The sequence below is a fragment of the Dermacentor silvarum genome, chromosome 4 (assembly GCF_013339745.2).
Source record: "Dermacentor silvarum isolate Dsil-2018 chromosome 4, BIME_Dsil_1.4, whole genome shotgun sequence".
Classification (NCBI taxonomy): Eukaryota; Metazoa; Arthropoda; class Arachnida; order Ixodida; family Ixodidae; genus Dermacentor; species Dermacentor silvarum.
The window spans coordinates 138,910,000-138,928,214 of NC_051157.2; the positions used below are offsets into that span (position 1 = coordinate 138,910,000).

Here is an 18,215-nt window from a genome sequence, read left to right on the forward strand (position 1 = left end):
TTCTTTCTTCTTCTTCTTCTTTTTTTCTTTTTTTTTTCTTTTTTCTTTCTACCCTGAATTCGGGTAATTAGCCACGAAGTTCCCACCTCCAGCGCTGTACCGTGCAACGTAACGCCATTCGAGTTCAAGGAAGCCATCGTGCGGGGTAAAAAAAAAAAAAAAAAAAAAAAAAAAAATAGATCTGCTGACAACGGCGCTGAGAGGAGGAAGGCATGTCGCGCGCGACGTTTCAGGGCACGCCCGAAACCGCGTGTCACTTTGACAGATTTTTCTTCTTGGTGCAATAACTGACACAGGAAACTCAATATTAAGAAATTTAAATATATGCGCGTATCTCGCTTCACATCCAACGCCAGTGCTGACACGCTTCCTCATTTCCTCTATGATACCAGACGATTCTGTTAACTGACTCCTACAATGTACCGAGGGGTTTATATCACCAGCAACGTACACATGAATTACGTAATTAACAATGCCAACAGTGCACTTGGGTTGCTGCGCCGTAACTTTATTGACTATCCCGAGTGGACTTAGGATATAACCCTCTGCAAGACACTTGTTCGCTCTAAACTCGAGTATACTTCGGCCTATCTGGGACCATGCACTGTCAAACTACTATAATTCAAGCGTTTGAATCGTGCTTCTCGTGCTACTTTGTCTAATTATTCCCGTCACGCCAATGTTACATCTACGAAACATAATCTACCCGAACTGTCATCCTATCGCAAGTGAGCGCGATTACGTCGCCTTTCACAAAACCTATCATTTCAATCGCACTTATGAACAAACAGCTTATAACACTCCACACGTATACCACCTGTAATCCCGCTTTAACCCCAGCCTAAATGTTGGTGTGCCATCTTGCTGAACAAAGTTATATATAGAACGATTCCTTTATTCAAAGAACAAGTCTGCACTGGAACCGCCCGGCGACTTCCGTATCCACCTCGCGGACAATGCATCGAAACAGCCATGCACAGCAAACTACGTTAAACTTGATTGCTGCATATACTTCTTATGAACCACTGCTTTCTGTAGCGTTTTAGAGCTTAGAAAGTATTTAGATAAGTGAATAAAGACTGCACTACCATGCACAGTCGCTAAGTTAGCTTCTCAGGTCGTTAAGAGTTACTGCCTGGAGGAAATAACGTGATGTCCAAGAAGTGACATATCAGAATTACTGCTGAAAAAGCAGATTGCAATTACTGAAACGAGCTAGGGGCCTAATTTGTGGAATATCCCGTCATTGGTAAAAAAAAATCGACAAAGATGTTACTCGGCAACAGATTCGCGTGCAAGAAGACTGTGAAACAAGCGAGAAAAGAAGCGTATTTCCAACAAAGAGAACAGTGACATTGTTCGTCGGCGCGTCTGTTGTGTCCTCGATTTTCCAGTTGATGCGTCATCGATTTTCCATTTGATGCGTCATCGTTATTTAAGCGCACTCAAACCTCCGAAAGAACTCCTGGCAAGGCCTACACATTTCCTCGGGCGTTTCTAAATTTTCTTCCACCAGCGCGAACACAATGCAACATAAGAGGTCCGTGTGCTAAGTAAGTATAACAGAGCTCTCGAGTTGTTGCCGCGTGCAAGAACAATAACGACTGGGCTTGCCTAACTCTCTCTCTTTTTAGGTATATGACGTTACAGATAAGCTGCTGTCACCGCTTCTTCCGCCGTTGGTCCCCTTATCTCAAAATTCAGGACAAATGCAGAAATGAGCACGCACTATTCGTTAAATCGATCGTGCAACGAAAGAAAAACACTGTTTAGTGATAATTAAGCTTACCTAATTATGTATTTGTGGCACCACTTGACGCACGGTGCTCGAGAAAAGCCCGCACGATTGAGCAAGCGCATACTGGTCGGTCTTTCATTTGTGTACACTGGGCTTTTTCTCTCTCTTTTTTTTTTTTTTTTTTTGTACTTGCTGCCCCGGGCCTGTTGTAACTGATCCGCACACCTTTGTGCTCGCTCATGTTGCCATTGTAGGAGTAGCCACCCCGTCAAGATGCCGTTGTATTGTTTCACGGGAAGTAAATACAGTGGCATCTCGTTGACACGATTCTGCCTAATACGTTTTTCGGGGTAATACGTTTTTCCCTCTCTTCCCGATAGTACGATTTGGTTGGATAATACGTCGGATAATACGATTTTCGGATGATACGCTTTATTTTCCGGTTCTCGTAAAGATCGTATCAGCTAGATTCCACTGTATTTATTTGTTCATTCATTCATAATACTGGAAGGATAGCGCGAGTCGGTACTATATAAAAGAGAGTGAATCGGGCACGAAAATGGCGGGTCGCGTTACGTGGCGCGAAATGGGGTGATTAGCGGCGCGGAGGGGGGTGTGCTCCGACATGTCTCGACTGCTAGAAGAACAAGGCGTGCGTGGCGGCCGTATTTGCGATTGGTCACTTTCGGTTACACTCTGACATCTGAATGCAGGCTTGACGTGTATATATATAGCATCCCGCGCGACGCCTGACTTGAACCACGGCTGTCTTTTGTGTCGATGTGCTCGAAGAAAAACGAGCGACGCGAAATAATGCTGGTGGTATATACGTTAGGCGTGGGAGCCGCGGGTCTCGGTGTTAGTACGGACATATTGAATGGACGCAGAACTTACATTGGGCGCTTGCTGTGCTTTCAAGCGCGGCCGACGCGGAACCCTCGATCGCGACCCTTTTTTTCACCGGCGTGTAACCGGCGGCAGAGGATTTTGAACCCACGACCTCTCGCAGCCGAGGAAGGGCACATGAGCTACGATCGATACTCAGCGTATATAGGTGGTGTTTATGTGTGCGCGTGCGAGTTCCTTATACAACAGGCGCTTTTTCAGGGGTAACCGTATACGATTAACTCAGGCCGCGTGTTGACCATGGTTATTGGTACATCGAAGACAACACTTGCCAGTAATTGGCGCAAAATGCGAGACAGTAAGCAGAAGAAAAGGGGGACAACAAATGGGCACTCGTTTTTTTTTTTTCTCTCTTTTTTTTTAAGTCCCGTCGGTCGTCAAGTTTGTAGAGATGCATTTCGAGACCAACTTGGTCTACCTTTAGAATGCTAAACATGCCAGCAACATGCAGCAAAACCGTGGTGACCTGACGAATACGGCCCGACAAGCGGACAGGCAATCCAAGCAAGCAAAGCAAAATTTACACATTCAGGGGGTTGCACAACTTAAGTCGATTGTTTAACTACTATGATTAAACGCGTCATTATAGTTTTCCGTGTTGGCTGCATATAGTAAGATATGGTAATCGCCTGCCTTGCAGATGCTGCGCCGTTCTGGCGGCCGGAACTATTTACCGTACGGCCATCAAGCACTTTTGGTATGCGAAAATACGGCACGACTAAAGCTAACCTGATAACGATGGTTATTGACAACAACGGTAACAAGCGCTATTGAACGACATTTCTGGCGTTTGTGTTGCCCTTCCAGCATCGCCGCGCGGACTATACTATAACGTTCAAGCCAACGTCACGCCTATCAACTTATACGTATGCGAAGATATCTGCAAATAATTAGCACCCCCACCGCTTTCTCCCGACACAAACTCTCGATCGAGCGAAATTCGTGCGAGCGTCGCAGATCTCTGCCCGATTACAAATGTCATAGAGGAACGCAATAGCAGGTGCGACGAAGGTATTGAGGGAGGGGGAATAGCGGCGACACGTCACATTTGTGGACAATCATGGACACGCGGATGCGACGACGCCTGTATAGCAGGAAGCCTATGGATTACTGTAACTATGTCTGCGTTCGAGAGCGCTATTCGCTGCCGCCGATGACACGCGCCATTGTGCATGGCCATGTGCGTCAACGGCAAAAGGTGTCTCGCAAGACGTTGCTGTACGAAGCCGCCGCCGCGCTCTCGGACAATGACGTCAGCGAATTACATTTCCCACTTGCTTCCTCCCATTTTTTTTTCTCGGTCCTTCTTTTTTTTTCTCGCCACTGCAGCCTTCGTAGACAACGAAACAAAGTGAAGAAGAAAGAAAAAGGAAAGCGAAATCTTGCGCTCTGTGCGGAATCAACAGACACGTGTAATATCAAAGTTTGAGCATAGCAGCAGGTACACACAAGTGTTCACTTCTCGAAACAGCGTATATACCACAGATTGAATCGGAATAACGTGTAGCGCAACACCATGAAGTGGACACAATTAAGGAACGACGCGTCTATCGCTGCTTCTGGCGTCCATGCGCTACGCTCTGTCTGACTCAATATAGCATGACCAACAAACCCACACCGCGCCGCCCTCGTGGACCCCAAATGTTTCATGCGATTGGTCCCGGCAAAGAGGGGATAACGGTAATGTACACTCCAGACACGACATCAAGCTTAAGCAAAACCGACAGCGTAAGCCTACAATTTGCAGCATAAGCTCTGACGACCATCCTTATCGGCCCCGTGGTTTATAGTGTTTTTCCTTTAGCTACGCCAGAATTAAAAAAAAAATTTCCCTGTTGAAATAGCACAATTCTAACCCTTGAGCTGAACTTACTCGATGAGGTGGCCATTTCTTCAACGAGAAATCAAAATGCTTAGTCTGATAATTAACACAATGAAGCTAATTAATTTTAACTGACTACTTTACGGCACATATTTCAATCTACAAATTGTAGCTAGTGAGCTTGCCAGGCATGTCGACTTGGAACGAATTCTGAAGATGGTGCCGGTTTCGACGTATGCGCCGCGTCAAGCTTGCGGTAGAAATGAAACCACAATTCATAGATTTAAATATGCTCCGTAAAATAATTAAGAATGTTAATTCGTGTAATTATATTAATTATTCAATTAAGCAGTTGATTTCTTGCAGAAGTGATGGCCGCCTTATCGAGTAATTCAAGTGAAGGTTTAGGATTGTGCTATATATCTACCTCAGGCAATTTTTAAAGATTTGATCGAAGACAAAAAACCTCGTATATCCCGTTCAATGACTATATCGGCCCTATACGTATATTATCATGCAATCGAATGCGAATGTGAGTGGGCCCCGTAGTCAGCCGTGCATCGGCGCTTTATCCTGGCATGCCGTCTCTCGAGTGTGTTAAACATACCATCAACGCCAAAACTTTAGGGCCTGCGGCATCCGAGAAAAAAAAAAAAGGCGTAATATATCTACAGCCTGGCCACGAAGCCTGATATTGGGATTTCCAGCCTGTACCAGTAGTAGACAGTTTTAGTTACACGTACGTAGAGGCTTTGCGTACGCAGACTTCTACGTGTAAGCAGTGCGCATGCGCAGAACGTAACGGCCGCGCGCTGGTCTCACGGACGTACGTGAGATTCGATTTTTTACGTGTGTTTCTTGCGCACGTAGACAGCTTCGCGCGGGGGTTTCGCGAGATCACGAACAAGCGATAGCGTGCTGAGCGCGCGCACATGGCTTGCATGGAAACACGGCGACAGGATGACTGGTCATATATTTCATTCCATCTCAACGATGACAGCAGATAACGCTTGCACAACACACTTCCGGGCATTGCGGAGACGATGACCGGCACGCATCAATGCACATCACTGGCTTCACTGAAATACTCATCTTCAATTGAATTATTCATATTTACCGATAGATGTAGCTACCTGGTGCGTCGCGCACGTGTAGCTAAAAGCGTTTCAGATGGCGTGCACGTAAGGTACGTAGACTGTTCACGGTTGCGTACGTGAAGTCTCCACGTACGTGTAACTAAAACTGTCTAGTATACGCGGACAACATAGCGTTGTACGGTTTTACTGGCTACGGTTACAAGCTGCTCGGATGATTCGACGTTTTTTCTCAGATCCCGAAATGCCTACGTACCGTGCTAATCATCAATGCGACGGCAAAGTTCGTACGAATTATCGCAGGCGGCACTGCATCGAGAAATCGGGCAGACGACGCCGCCACTGTGACGAGGAAATGTAGGTGGCGCTGCGCGCTCTACTCGTATAGGTGGCCGTGACACGTAGGGGGCGAGCACAGCAGCAGCGTAGTTGGCCGGCTCGTTACCCAACACCGGAGCTCAGCAAGGACGGGAAAATGTGCGGCACTGTGTATACTATACGAGAAGAGAGGAAGCAAGCAATGGAGCGTATAACAGTACACTCGCGAGAAACAAAATAGTGACGACGAATAAAATACGACCAGAGGCTAACACAGGAGGCGAAGACAAGGCGAGCAGCGTCGCACACGGCGTCGCGTTTGGGCTGACGGCCGGAGGAAGTCGGGTAAGAGACACAGAGGAGAGGAGAGGGAATCGAAGGCTGGAGGAGGAGAGGGAGGGGTGAGGGGCCAGGAACGGGGTCACGCGATTACGAGAGATTGCGAGAACGACGACCGGCGGAGCGCGTTTATGCGCGCGCACTCGCGGGACAAACGGGCGTTACGCCCCAAAGACGCAACGACGACAGGTCGGCCCTCTCACCAACCCGGCCGCGTGTACCGTGTTTTGTGTTTGTACTTTAGCGAGCGCGCGTGCGCGTACGAATGCACGCGCGCATTTTTCGAACGATAGCTCGGACACGTGTACACACACGCTGCGCAAGGACGAGCACACACTGAGCATCTTTAACACCCTTATGAGCGTATATAGTGCGCTTGGTCTTGGCCCGCTGCTAACCCTCACCCGTAAGGTGAGTGAGGACTGAATCGTTGACGGGTAGAAAGGAAGTTCTTTTTATTGTTTTTTTTTTACTTTTTCGTACTTTTTTTTTGAGGGGGGGGGGGGGGGACCAGTACACTGTAATAACAGTTGCACCATTTGGGACGTATTTTTGTCACTCAACAATAATTGTCATCCACGTTGCGTGTGTTCTTTCTGTAACGCTATCTATATATTAAAAGCGCTATCTACAACAACGTCGACAATTACGTGGGCGCCTTCGGACCTCCCTTCACCTGCTGCAGCACAACGAGTTTAGCGATTCAGCGAGGTTCATAAATGTAGATAAAATATTTGATCCATCTTCTCACGACGAATAGAACAATAAAAAAACTCGGCTCACCAGTTTTCATAGGAAGCGAATTTCGATGTTGACCACCTATAATTCATCATCATCAGCCTATCCACAACAGGACGAAGGCCTCTCCCTGTGATCTCTAATTACCCTTGTCTTGCGCTAGCTGACTCCAACTTGCCGAATTTCCTAATTTCATCACCTCACCTAGTTTGCGGCCGTCCTCGACTGCGCTTCCCTTGGCATCCATCCTGTAAGATCTAAAGGTCCACCGGTTATCTATCCTACGCATTACATGGCCTGCCCAGCTCCATTTCTTTCTCTTTAGGTCAACTAGAATATCGGCTATCCCCGTTTGCACTCTGATCCACACCACTATGTTACTGTCTCTTAACGTTACGCCTTGCATTTTTCATTCCATCACTCTTTGCGCGGTCCTTAACTTGTTCTCGAGCGTCTTTGTTAACCTCCAAGTTTCTGCCCCATATGTTAGCACCGGTAGAATGCAATGATTCCACACTTTTCTTTTCAACAAGAATGGTTGCAGGTGACATTGTCCTAAAAAGGACGATGTCACTGCAAACCGAAGGTTGATGAGATATTCGCCGTTGACCCTCACTCCTAAGTCTTCCCACTCTTATAGCGTGAATACTTCTTCCTAGCATGCAGTGAATAGCCTAGGAGAGATTGGCTCTGCTTGGCCTGGCCCCTTTCTTGATAGGTAACCGAAAAATATTCACCGGAAACCCTAGCTGGCTTCGCTTTCATAACAACAACCAACAATCCGCTTTGTCGACTCTATAGCCTACGCAGCAACAGTCATAGCACGTAACGGTGGTTTTGGCAGTTAGGTACAACCGCGTGTACGTGGTCAAGCTTCACTTTCCGAATTAAAATATTTAAGTGATTACTACGAGAAATTTGGATCTGTGTCATTGTGGGCTTCATGAAGTATCCACGAGTCTCTCAGATATCAAGCGAATAGCGAAATTATGGGACGCCAACTAAATTATTAGTTGGTGAATTTCTCGTATCGCCCGTATATTCTCATGCGTGATGCGCCACTCCTCGGTTATCACCTATTGTTTAAGTACAAGTGCCACGTACGAAGCACTGTTCTCTACAAGCTGTCGGTGATCGCATATGTCCGTAGCATGTCCTCCAGACATCGTGTTGTGAAAGCGTCCAGATGTAGCCGTGAAAAAGAGATTAGGAAGAGGACACTGTGTAATATTTGAATAATAATCCACGAGTACGACAGAAGAGGTTGTACTATGCATCGTCGGATATCGGGTCCACATAGTGTGGTAAGAGGGGCCACAAAACAACCTTGGTATAGCACCCGATCACATCCGTGAAGTTGCCCGGAGTGATCTAGCCCCGCCTCTACAGCGGACACTCGCCCTCTGATGTGGCTGTGTCCAGGGACAAAGGCCACAAGGGAGAACATGTCTGGAGGGGCGGCGACACAGAAGAAACACTAGCCAACAGATTACGAACTGTTAATCATGCACGACATGTTCCACGGGCCACTTATCCAGCTTCTTCGCGAAGAAGGACTGCACCCGTAAATTTCGCCGTGATACGCCGTATGGCAAACCGTGCGGTCAAAGAGGAAAAACAAAGAGAACGACAACTGCGCGCTCATTTCCATGAACCTCGCGAACAGTCATGCCGGACGAAGAACGCAATAACAGCTTTATAGACCGAGCTTTATAGACGATCGCCTCGGCGGTGGAAGGGACCTTCGCCCAAGCAGGTGACGAAAGGACGAACGGCCGAGCCAAGCCGACACCGAGTCGCAGCAGCAGCAGCAGCACCAGACCATGCGGTGTGTTGCTCCTTGTACCTACTCATTCAGAGTCGTCGTGCCAGCCCAATTAAATACCCGCCGACGGCGCAGCGCGCGCGCCCCGACAGCCACTTTCATTGGGCGCGCATCGGCAGAGCAGGAAGGAAAGGAAAGTAGTTAGCTCGGACGACGATGTCGTAAGCACCGGCGAACGGCGGCGTCGACGGCGATGCGGCGGTGGCGCCTGTGTGATGAGGCGAAGCAGGCAGCAGCAGCAGCAGCAGCAGCAGCAGCACAGCAGTGCGCGGTCACCACCGGTTTGGCGGCGACCTTGAGCCGCGAGGCAGCCATGGCAATCTCAGCAGGCCTTCTTCCCCTCCTCTTTTTTTATCCAACTTTCCCCCCGATCCGTTCCGCGGAAATCACCTCCCCCCCTTCTCCTCTCCTCCTACAGTCCGGCTTCTCCCCCCTCTTCCGCCGAATTGGGTCAGGTGCGAGCCGGTCTGGCCTCCAGGGCGCGCACCGAGGAAACGACGTGGCGGCGACGAAGGGCCGCACTGGTCAGACAGCGCGTCGACAATGCAGAGGGGGGGGTGGCCCCGAGCTGACCACAATGAAAAACAGTCATGCGCAATGGGACAGCTGAAGAGACGACAGGGGACCGGGGGGGGGGGGGGGGGGAGCATTGTGGGTCAGGGCGTCGTAGAGCCCCGTTGCACACAAGCATTGTCGCAAGAAGGGTGCCCTACTCCGGGGAGCATTCCTTCGGCGGTGCTTCTACCTTACCCTATAGGCTGATCAATAGTGGTCAAACGCCACCATTCGGTGATGCTACGTAGCTCTTGAATTCCAGGTCATCAGCGTGCTCATTATACACGCCGCTAGATTAACTACAGCACTGGCCGACGTTTTGTGCGTCGGTCGTCAGAACGCGAGCCACATTCTGTTACGAAGAGGCGTCGCGTTATTTGCGCAGCGCCAGCCCAAAAACCGACGAATCCGTATGTGAGGTCCGCTTGGGGTACGTGGTAATAGAGAACTTGAGACTGGGGGACGCAAGCCACACCCAAGCGTTGGTGGACGCAAACCGCCGGGTGTAGAAAAGAACCCGAAGCGAGCGCAAAACAGCGCGCAGGGCCCACAATGCAGTTTGCGTCCCATAATCTGAAGCTCTCGAATAGCTACGAAAACAATAAAGGACGTGACGATAGCGGCACTGATGGCGCTGTTACGTTCGGCGAGGGAGGCTCCGTAGCACACGTCAGGGAGATGCGTGGGATCGCGGAAATACCGGACGCGATGCCTCGTGCCCTTCAAGTCACATCGTGCGTCAATCCTCACGTACACAGACGACGGGAACATGCGACAATAGGCGATCGGGATGATACTGCATTAATTAATGCAACTGCGCCGATTTTACTGCGTGATTTCGGCGTGCGCCAATGAATGAAGGACAAAACTTCAAGAACAACCCTCATCATATGCTGTATGCGGTGCTTGGAATCTATCTATCTATCTATCTATCTATCTATCTATCTATCTATCTATCTATCTATCTATCTATCTATCTATCTATCTATCTATCTATCTATCTATCTATCTATCTATCTATCTATCTATCTATCTATCTATCTATCTATCTATCTATCTATCTATCTATCTATCTGTTTTAACCACCGCAGTTAACTGGACGAAAAAGGTGTTCGCTGTACTAAAACGATGTAGGAGAAGCTTCCAAATATGCGCCCATTGGGTGCATTCATGAAATCGAGTGGTGGGAGCAGCGGCGTCTGCAACACAGCGGCAAAGGGGGTACGAAGCGGCAAGCGCAAGTAGCACAAGAGCCTGCAATCTCGTCAGCGCTCACAACGGCAGCGCCTGTGAAGTTCACACCTGCATTTTCCACTTCCCTTAAGCGGTATTTTTCTCTCGTTCTCTCATTTGTTTTCTTTCTCTCTCTTTTCTTGGAAGGAGCCGCTGTAATTAGCTATGCAGCTTTAACCACAAATAGCAGGCTGCGTAGCGGGCGGCGCAACTGCGTTTTGTTTCTTCTTTCTTTAACAACGACGTTCGATTAACTGGCACACAAAGCAATTTATGTCAATATACCGCCTAACTGGTCTTTAGAGCACGCAATCCGATTGAGCCGGTCAGTGTAGTTAGAGGCAAGTCAAATGTAATACTAAGTTCACACATCGACATCAGTTTCGAGACAAATGCCGCACCATGAAAGCGGAAGGGAGAACGCTGTAGCCGGTGACAAACGTAAGAGCACACTGTGGCAGGTGCAGCACTGTCCAACTCAAACATGAACTTGGCAAATAAGTTATCATACGCGGAAATACAGTACGCATAAAAAGGCATAATACAATACATAAAACAGGCTAAAATTGTCATTCACCTGACAAATAAACTCGCATCCTTGTTCCACACATATGTTCCACTAAGTGAGTGTAACATTTTTCGCAAATATGTTCCATTGACTGGGCCACGACGACTCCATGTCAAATGAACCCATGCTGTAAAATTGACGGAAGCCGCCACGCCAAGCTGCCCGAAATAGAGGAACCACCGGTAATTCCAGCAAGGACTGAACTGCTTGCATTCATCTTGCCCATATAGTATACGTTGGACGAGAGCAGGCGACAATTGCTTTTTGTAACGCAGTGAAGCTATAGCAAAAAACGCTACGGCGTTTCATTCTCCCTATACGACAAGAAGTTCGCTTCAGCAGGCTCATTCGCAATTACACTAAACTTGAAGGCACTTAAACAACGTAAGTCAACCTGATGTCGATGTGGCTTCACCCTTTAGAACTGATAGTGATGTCAGCATCCCCTTTTGAAACGGGGCGGTGGCGGCACATGCCAGCAAAGCTCGTTTTGGAAAGCTTTCTACACATATGAAGCTTTTAATCTTAAGCGTTTTGTAGGTCTCGAAGGGCAAATAAAAAAAGAACAGATTTATACGCCACATCATTCGCAATAGAAAGTTACCTTGATGGCACTTTTTTTTTTTTTTACTTCCTTGCGCCACCAACCTGGCCGCTGCCTTTTATTAACCGCGGTCTCCACACAGCCCGCCAGCTTCATTTACATTTCCCATACTGTCCTCAAAAACCTAACGCCTCGGTCAAGCTCACATTTATTGCTGGATAGAGAGATACCCCGACATCGTAACCAATCTTGCTCATTTGTTTCTGCACCACCTTCTTTTTTCTATTTCATTCATTTTCTCAGGTGCGCCGTCTTGCGTCGCGCGCACGAGATCGTTTTCGTCCATGTGTGGCCTCCGAGATGTGTGAATGTCGAGACGGCCGCGTCCAGATTGGCTAGCTCGGCAGGCAGCCGCCGCTAAACGTCACAAACTCTATCGTTGATCAATAACGAGAAAAACTCTATCGTTGATCAATAATTAGAAAGACATTTCGTGGACCTTTTGTTTTCAAGTTGTTTCCCCGCCTTCTTTTGATCGCGTGGACTTCGCGTATATACCCCGCTTTCGCTCGTGCGTCACACATGCAGCGGTTATTTGCTTCCGCACGGTCGATCGCTGTCGCAATATTTGCTTTATTTTTCAGCAAAATACTTTGTTTGTTTCATTTTGCTTCCGCGCACGACCTTTTCCGAAGAACTTCGCTGAATCGCGCGCATGCAGCTATGGATAGGAAAACCTAAGCGCGAACAGTGCGAACACAAAGAGTGGGTTGCCGACGCTGACCTTCCGACAGCCGTCGGCACGCAACCGCGCGGAAAGGTCAGCGTTGTTGCAAAGCGCGCTTGGACCGTGCATAATAGACAGAGAAGATCACGGACTACACAAAATGTCGGCGCAGTGTCTATAGATGCACACGGCACAGCTACGAGTAAATACAAGCCGCTTTATGATAGCAGGTACATGGGCGATTGCCTTACAAATGAAGCGTCGGAGTGCCCCAGCATAGAGGCTATAATCGGGCACTATATATCCACCATTTTGCTGTTTGCAAACAGCAAAATGGTGGATGGGGGCGGGGGGAGGGGGGGGGGGGCTACCAGGCTTCTTCTGGTTCTCACCACAGAAATTGAGCGAGCTTTTCCTGTGGGCGAAGCGCAGTTGCGCGGCAGAACAGAACCCCGCACGTTTTCAACAATTTTCGTCTGCAGGTAGTCACAAATGCAAAAACCAATCTTGCCGAATAATACGCCAGAAAATTTTTATCCGTGCTTGGAGCGCAAATATTAGCGTTTCTTTTAATTGGAAAACGTATAAAGGGAGCGCCTCTACGTCGAGCTAACTCGAAAACACGCTTTTTAATGCGAAAGCATTACTTGGCTCATTGTGCGACCCCCTCCCTACCTCCTCCTCCCCCCCCCCCCCCTTTCTCGTCATCATCAGAAAGTCGTGGCAAAAAAACGGCACACGAATTACGTCATATTCATCTAACTAAATTGAAAATTAATCCCCCAGTTGGTGCGCTAAAATTTCCCCAGGTGGTGAAAATTAAACCGCTATGCCGATTACGCAACTCACTTTGGTCCTACGTATACTGGGGAACCGCGCCAGCTATGGAAAAGTGTAATGACAGCCGACGAAGAAGCGCGTTATATATGACGCAACAGAGCCAATGGATCGCTCGCACATTCGCCATACAAACGCGAATCCGTCCCACGCGCAGCAGAACAAGCGCGGCAGCTGCCACGCCGAGGCTCGCGCCTGAAACACGCACGTGGTTTCCCGCGTGCGGGATCCCTCGAATTCCGTTACACGCGTTGTAACGAAATTCGCTAGCGAGCATCACGCTTAGCGCTGCTTGGCATTGCCAAAAAACGGGCATTGCCGGCCTTCGTTGTTCGAGTGACAGCCCCGCGCCATTCCTTCGAGACGGCAATCCGTCACTCAGAGAATCGCAAGTTCAGAGGCGCGGCAGCCGCCTTCACCCCGTATGCGCGCCTAACCACTTCGCCCGAGATCAAAAATGGCGCGAACTCGGCCCTATACCTTTCTACGAATTTTTGTTTTCCTCTACACAATATAACACTCTCGCGTGGGCGCAACACAATCGTCGGAAATACAAAGTACCGGGCGCTGTACTTAAAAGTCAAACGTTTCTTCCCTCGTCTTGATCTGCTGACAGTGTTTCTTCTTTTTTTTATTGTTATTATTTTGTTCTCTATAAGCGTATACAGCAAGTCGAACAGGAAGGATGGTGACGAAAGATAAAAAAAAAGAAAGGAAAAAGGGAAACACAAAAAGAGAGCAGCGCGATAAAGACACACACCCCTTCGGTTCTCGTATACACGCGTCGTGCCATTTATGTAGTTCGCGCGCGATCCATCACTCCGAAGAGCAAGGCCTCGCTTCTTCTGAATGCATTATGTGAACACCGCAAGCGCATCGCTCACCGCGCCTGTCCCTCGAAAGAGCAGTCGCCGCTGTGGCATTTGAACGCGATATCAGACGCTTCTTCTGCCAACAGCCAGAAAACCACACTCGAGTCTCGTTCTCGAACGCGGAATTAATCTTCATTTCTGCGGTTTCGCGTGCACCCAAAACACGATCTGATTGAGGGACGCCTTAATGAAAGGGGTGGGGGGCGAACACCGCATTAATTTTTGGTCATCCCAACGGATTTTTCCGGCCTTCATCAATAGCGAACGCACGGGGGCAGGTAACTAAAACGGCTCGCTTTTAAGCAGCGTCTACAGTAATTTGCTTCCATTTATTGTTTAACCGGTCACACCATGCATGCCTGCATCCTTTTAAAACAATGCGCAGTGCCCTAGGTTCACATTTCTCTCAGCGAACACTACGTGCACCTCCTGGTGATAAGCTGTCCCCTTGTTTCCTTGCATGTCATTGCCATGGTGCTCCAGATAATTGAAGGTAACTATCATTGACAAGTTCCTGAGTTGTAGGCACGTGCAAATGTGAACGGTATTACTTGCACGTGAAAATGTATATAAGCCCGATTTTAATTTTTTTTTACGAAGTCTCTGCGTAAACCACAGATTTCTCACGCACGCAAGGCCGCGGGGGGGGGGAGGGAAGGGGGGCCGACGTTTAGCTGCGGCACCAAGTGGCCTATTTATATCAGAGGCTCCGGCACAGTCCACCAACGCCGCAGGCATTTTGAGCGAAACGCGGGCAAACGCCGACAGGCGTCGACAACAGTTCTGCGCGTTGCCGGTGCTCCTGCATGTCCAAGTTTTATACCAGCTGATAAAGCCTAATATCATTAACTCCGTATAGCTCTCTACAAATTGCTATCGCAATTGATGCTTCGCCTTTCAGGTGAACTGCGACAACTTTTTTTTTTTTTTTTTACAAACACACTCCGCGTAACCTCAGATTTCAGAAGATATTCCGCATTTAAATTTAATTCGATCTCTGGCGGTCGTTTTTTTTTTTCTGGGGGGGGGGGGGTGCTCCTATTCGAAGCGATTCGGAAATTTCCGTGTTGTTCGAACACCCCTATTAAGAACACAAACCAGAGAGAACGGCGCACGGACACCGTAACTATAATAAGATCAAACCAATCACCAAAATACCGAGACGCACAGTCTGTTCAAGCTAGTAAGCTTTGCGGACAATCGCGAGTGAGCGTCCTTATACACTGCTGCATTTGTCTTGGCATACGTTTCACTCGCCACATCCTCTTAATTTGGAACAGACAACGTGACCGCGTCCTTGATTTCTCCGCGCTGACCGTCACCAATCACGGCGCAATGCTTCACCTCTATCGACAGGCCCGAGCCCTCTGACGCCGTCAGTTTTCCCACCGTATGCTATTGTTTCTTCTCGGGCATCAAACGGACTACGAAGCCTCCTTCGTCGCGCGACATTCACCGCACTATAGACCCATTTATCCACGCTGTGGCAGCGGTTCATCCATGACCCCAGAAAACTTCCCGTCATGCATTCTTGACAGTCCAGTTAGTCAAAAAAAAAAAAAGTATTTTGTCTCATACTATTTACTATAGGACGGATGTTCATGATGCGTTCAAATATAAGAAAAGTGCCCCATGCGCCGAGCTCATGCACGTAGCTTTCTAGTTGTACTTAACAGTAAAACTCACTTATCAAGAATTCTTACTCTGCAGCGAAACTGACTGGAGCAGGAGAGTTCTATAGACTTATAGGCTATTGTAAGTTGTTGCAGAGCACTCGACCGGAAATCTTTGGGAATCTGTGTGTGTAAACACAGAGAGGGTCTATATACGACGCCGAACATTCACACTAAACCGATTACGAGAGAGACGTACGCGCGACATCGGCCTCACCACGAAGCGCCCATAGAGTCGAGTGCGCTCACCGTACATGCTGAAGCTCTCGGGTCGAACCCCGAACAATCCGGAACGTCGTTGGAACGCGCCGGAATAGCCGGCGCGGCAGAAGCAGCAGTCGTAGCTCGAGACGCCGTAGCCGGCACCGGTAGCCAGTGGCGAGCGGCCGGACGCCGCAAAGTTGGCCGAGACGCTCGAGGGAGTCGGACCGTCGTATTTCTGCGCCGTTCGCCTCTCCCGGTGATCGAACATCCCAGTCATGGACGACGGTGACGAAAGCCGCTTCGGGCGCGACACCAGCGCGACGACCACGGGCTCACCTCGGCGCGTTCGTCTTCTTCAAACGAGGTCGCAGCTTCGAATAAAGACGCAAGCCCACGGGGCCGAGAGAGTTCGTTAACCAACGAGAGCGGCCTTTACCACTAATCCAGCGTCCACAGTCCCCGATAAGACGCGATCTTGTCCGAGGGAAGCGAGCACCTTGTTGTCCAACCTCTAGCACTGAACACGCATACAACGCAGGACACGATATACGGGCACACAACCTCCGTAGGAATCAAACGCAGTCGTTGCAGCCGAGACAGACGCCGGCTTGTCCGAAAAGATGGTCCGTCATTGTCTTTCCAAGCGAGCAGAGTCGACAGTTCCTTCGAAAAAAAAAAAAAAAAACAAAAAAAGAAAAACACACTTTCCTACAGTCCAGTCGACTCCTGTCCAGAGGTTGATACAAAAACGGTCGCGGTGATGTAGGAACTGACGGAGAGGGACGCCTGCGAAGAGCGAGCGGAGAACGCCGCCGAAGCAGCCATGTGCTTTCTCTATAACTTCGCCGAACTCGGAGCGCCCGGGTTCCAACTCCTTCGCGACGCGCCGTGGTTCGACGCACCTTGCGTTGTAACGGGGACGCCTTTGCTGCTGCAGCCGCTGCTGCGCGGCTACGACGACAAAGATACGTAACTTCCGGTCGGCGGCCGGCTGGCGGAGTCCCTTGAACAGCGATGTTATTACAAGAAGGAGGAGGCTTGGCACACAGCGCATCAATTTCTCAGCGACGCCCGCGCGTGCTCCCAAGATTCGAATCCCGTCAAACATATACGCGCGTATGCTATATGTATTAACATCAGCATAAATTAAAACGCGAACAGAAAAAAAAAATAGCTGATCGGAACGCCTGCATCGCTTAATTACGTAGAACGTGTAATCCTTCTGTATTCGGTTTCTATAGGCATGTAAATAGTCCCCCAAAGTATACAGTCGGGGGCAAAAGTCCGCGGACCACGGCGCCGGAAGAAAATAGAAATGTTTTACAGCACAACCGCGCAACGTGAAATCGTTTCAATAAATTGTGTCGGTCAAAAAAGGGGGAAAGTAGGTTCCGAAAAAAAAAAATATCGCGGCATCCGTGGCGTATATACTTTTTTTGCTCGCGACTGTACACGTTTCGGAGGTCTTAAATAAAATGTAAGCGCAGCGACTTATTCCAGCCATTTTCAGCTTGTTCGTTTTGAATCTGTATGCTATCATATTTTGTGAGATTAGCGGACGAATCGCGCCGTGCGCTGCGGCTTGATTCGTTGTTCGAAAACTCCCTAGCGTGTACCGCATGCTTCAGAATTGCATTAGCAGAGGGGACGTCAAGGCGGCAAGATTGTATTAACCGGTGAAAGGTTACAACAGTCATCGCTTGCAGTGCTTTAAATCTTTCAGAGAGGCTGCGGTGAAGGCCGGCATGCGGCGGCTTGCTCGGTATCAAATGTTATCCATCAAATGTTATCCAAAGAACAAAGAACCTTTCTGTTTTGAAACGTACCTAATTTTCAACGATTATAAAATAAATGTTGCTTTGCGTTCGTATACATCATTCGAATAGACAACTTACTTCTACTGCTGCTCAGTATTCCGCAATGTTTGTTTCTCCCGTCGCTTTTTTCCCGGCTCCATGTTGGAGGGCAGCGACTAGATTTGTACGCCCGGTGGAAACTGACCCGTTCGTGCAACAATTAATGCATCCTACATATGAGCCGTCACTAAGAACACTCGGCAAACAGAGACCGCCAACCAGTATTTCTCAAAGGTGTGAGGACAGGAATCGCTTTTGGCATCTTCGCTGTCTTTCACGCATCAGTCATTCCGAAGGTGTTTGCAGGTGTCGCGTAGGAGGAGTGAAGAGGTTGCGATCTCGACGGTATACGCTGAGGGTTGACTT

The 18,215-nt window shown here is 48.8% G+C and overlaps 1 protein-coding gene across 3 annotated transcripts in view; it reads right to left on the reverse strand.

Annotated features, from left to right (window-relative positions):
* The window catches only part of LOC119450661 (ets DNA-binding protein pokkuri-like), a 145,680-nt gene that overhangs the window by 107,840 nt on the left and 19,625 nt on the right, over positions 1 to 18,215 (reverse strand). The window contains exon 1 of one of the 3 annotated variants that reach the window (XM_049666124.1): positions 16,039 to 16,924. The exons of 1 other annotated variant lie outside the window; for it this stretch is intronic. In XM_049666124.1, coding sequence (XP_049522081.1) covers positions 16,039 to 16,270 — 232 coding nt within the window. In that variant the 5' untranslated portion in view covers positions 16,271 to 16,924. Of the gene's footprint in view, positions 1 to 16,038; positions 16,925 to 18,215 lie in introns of those variants that run through there. One more of the 3 variants, XM_037714174.2, reaches the window with a different exon arrangement.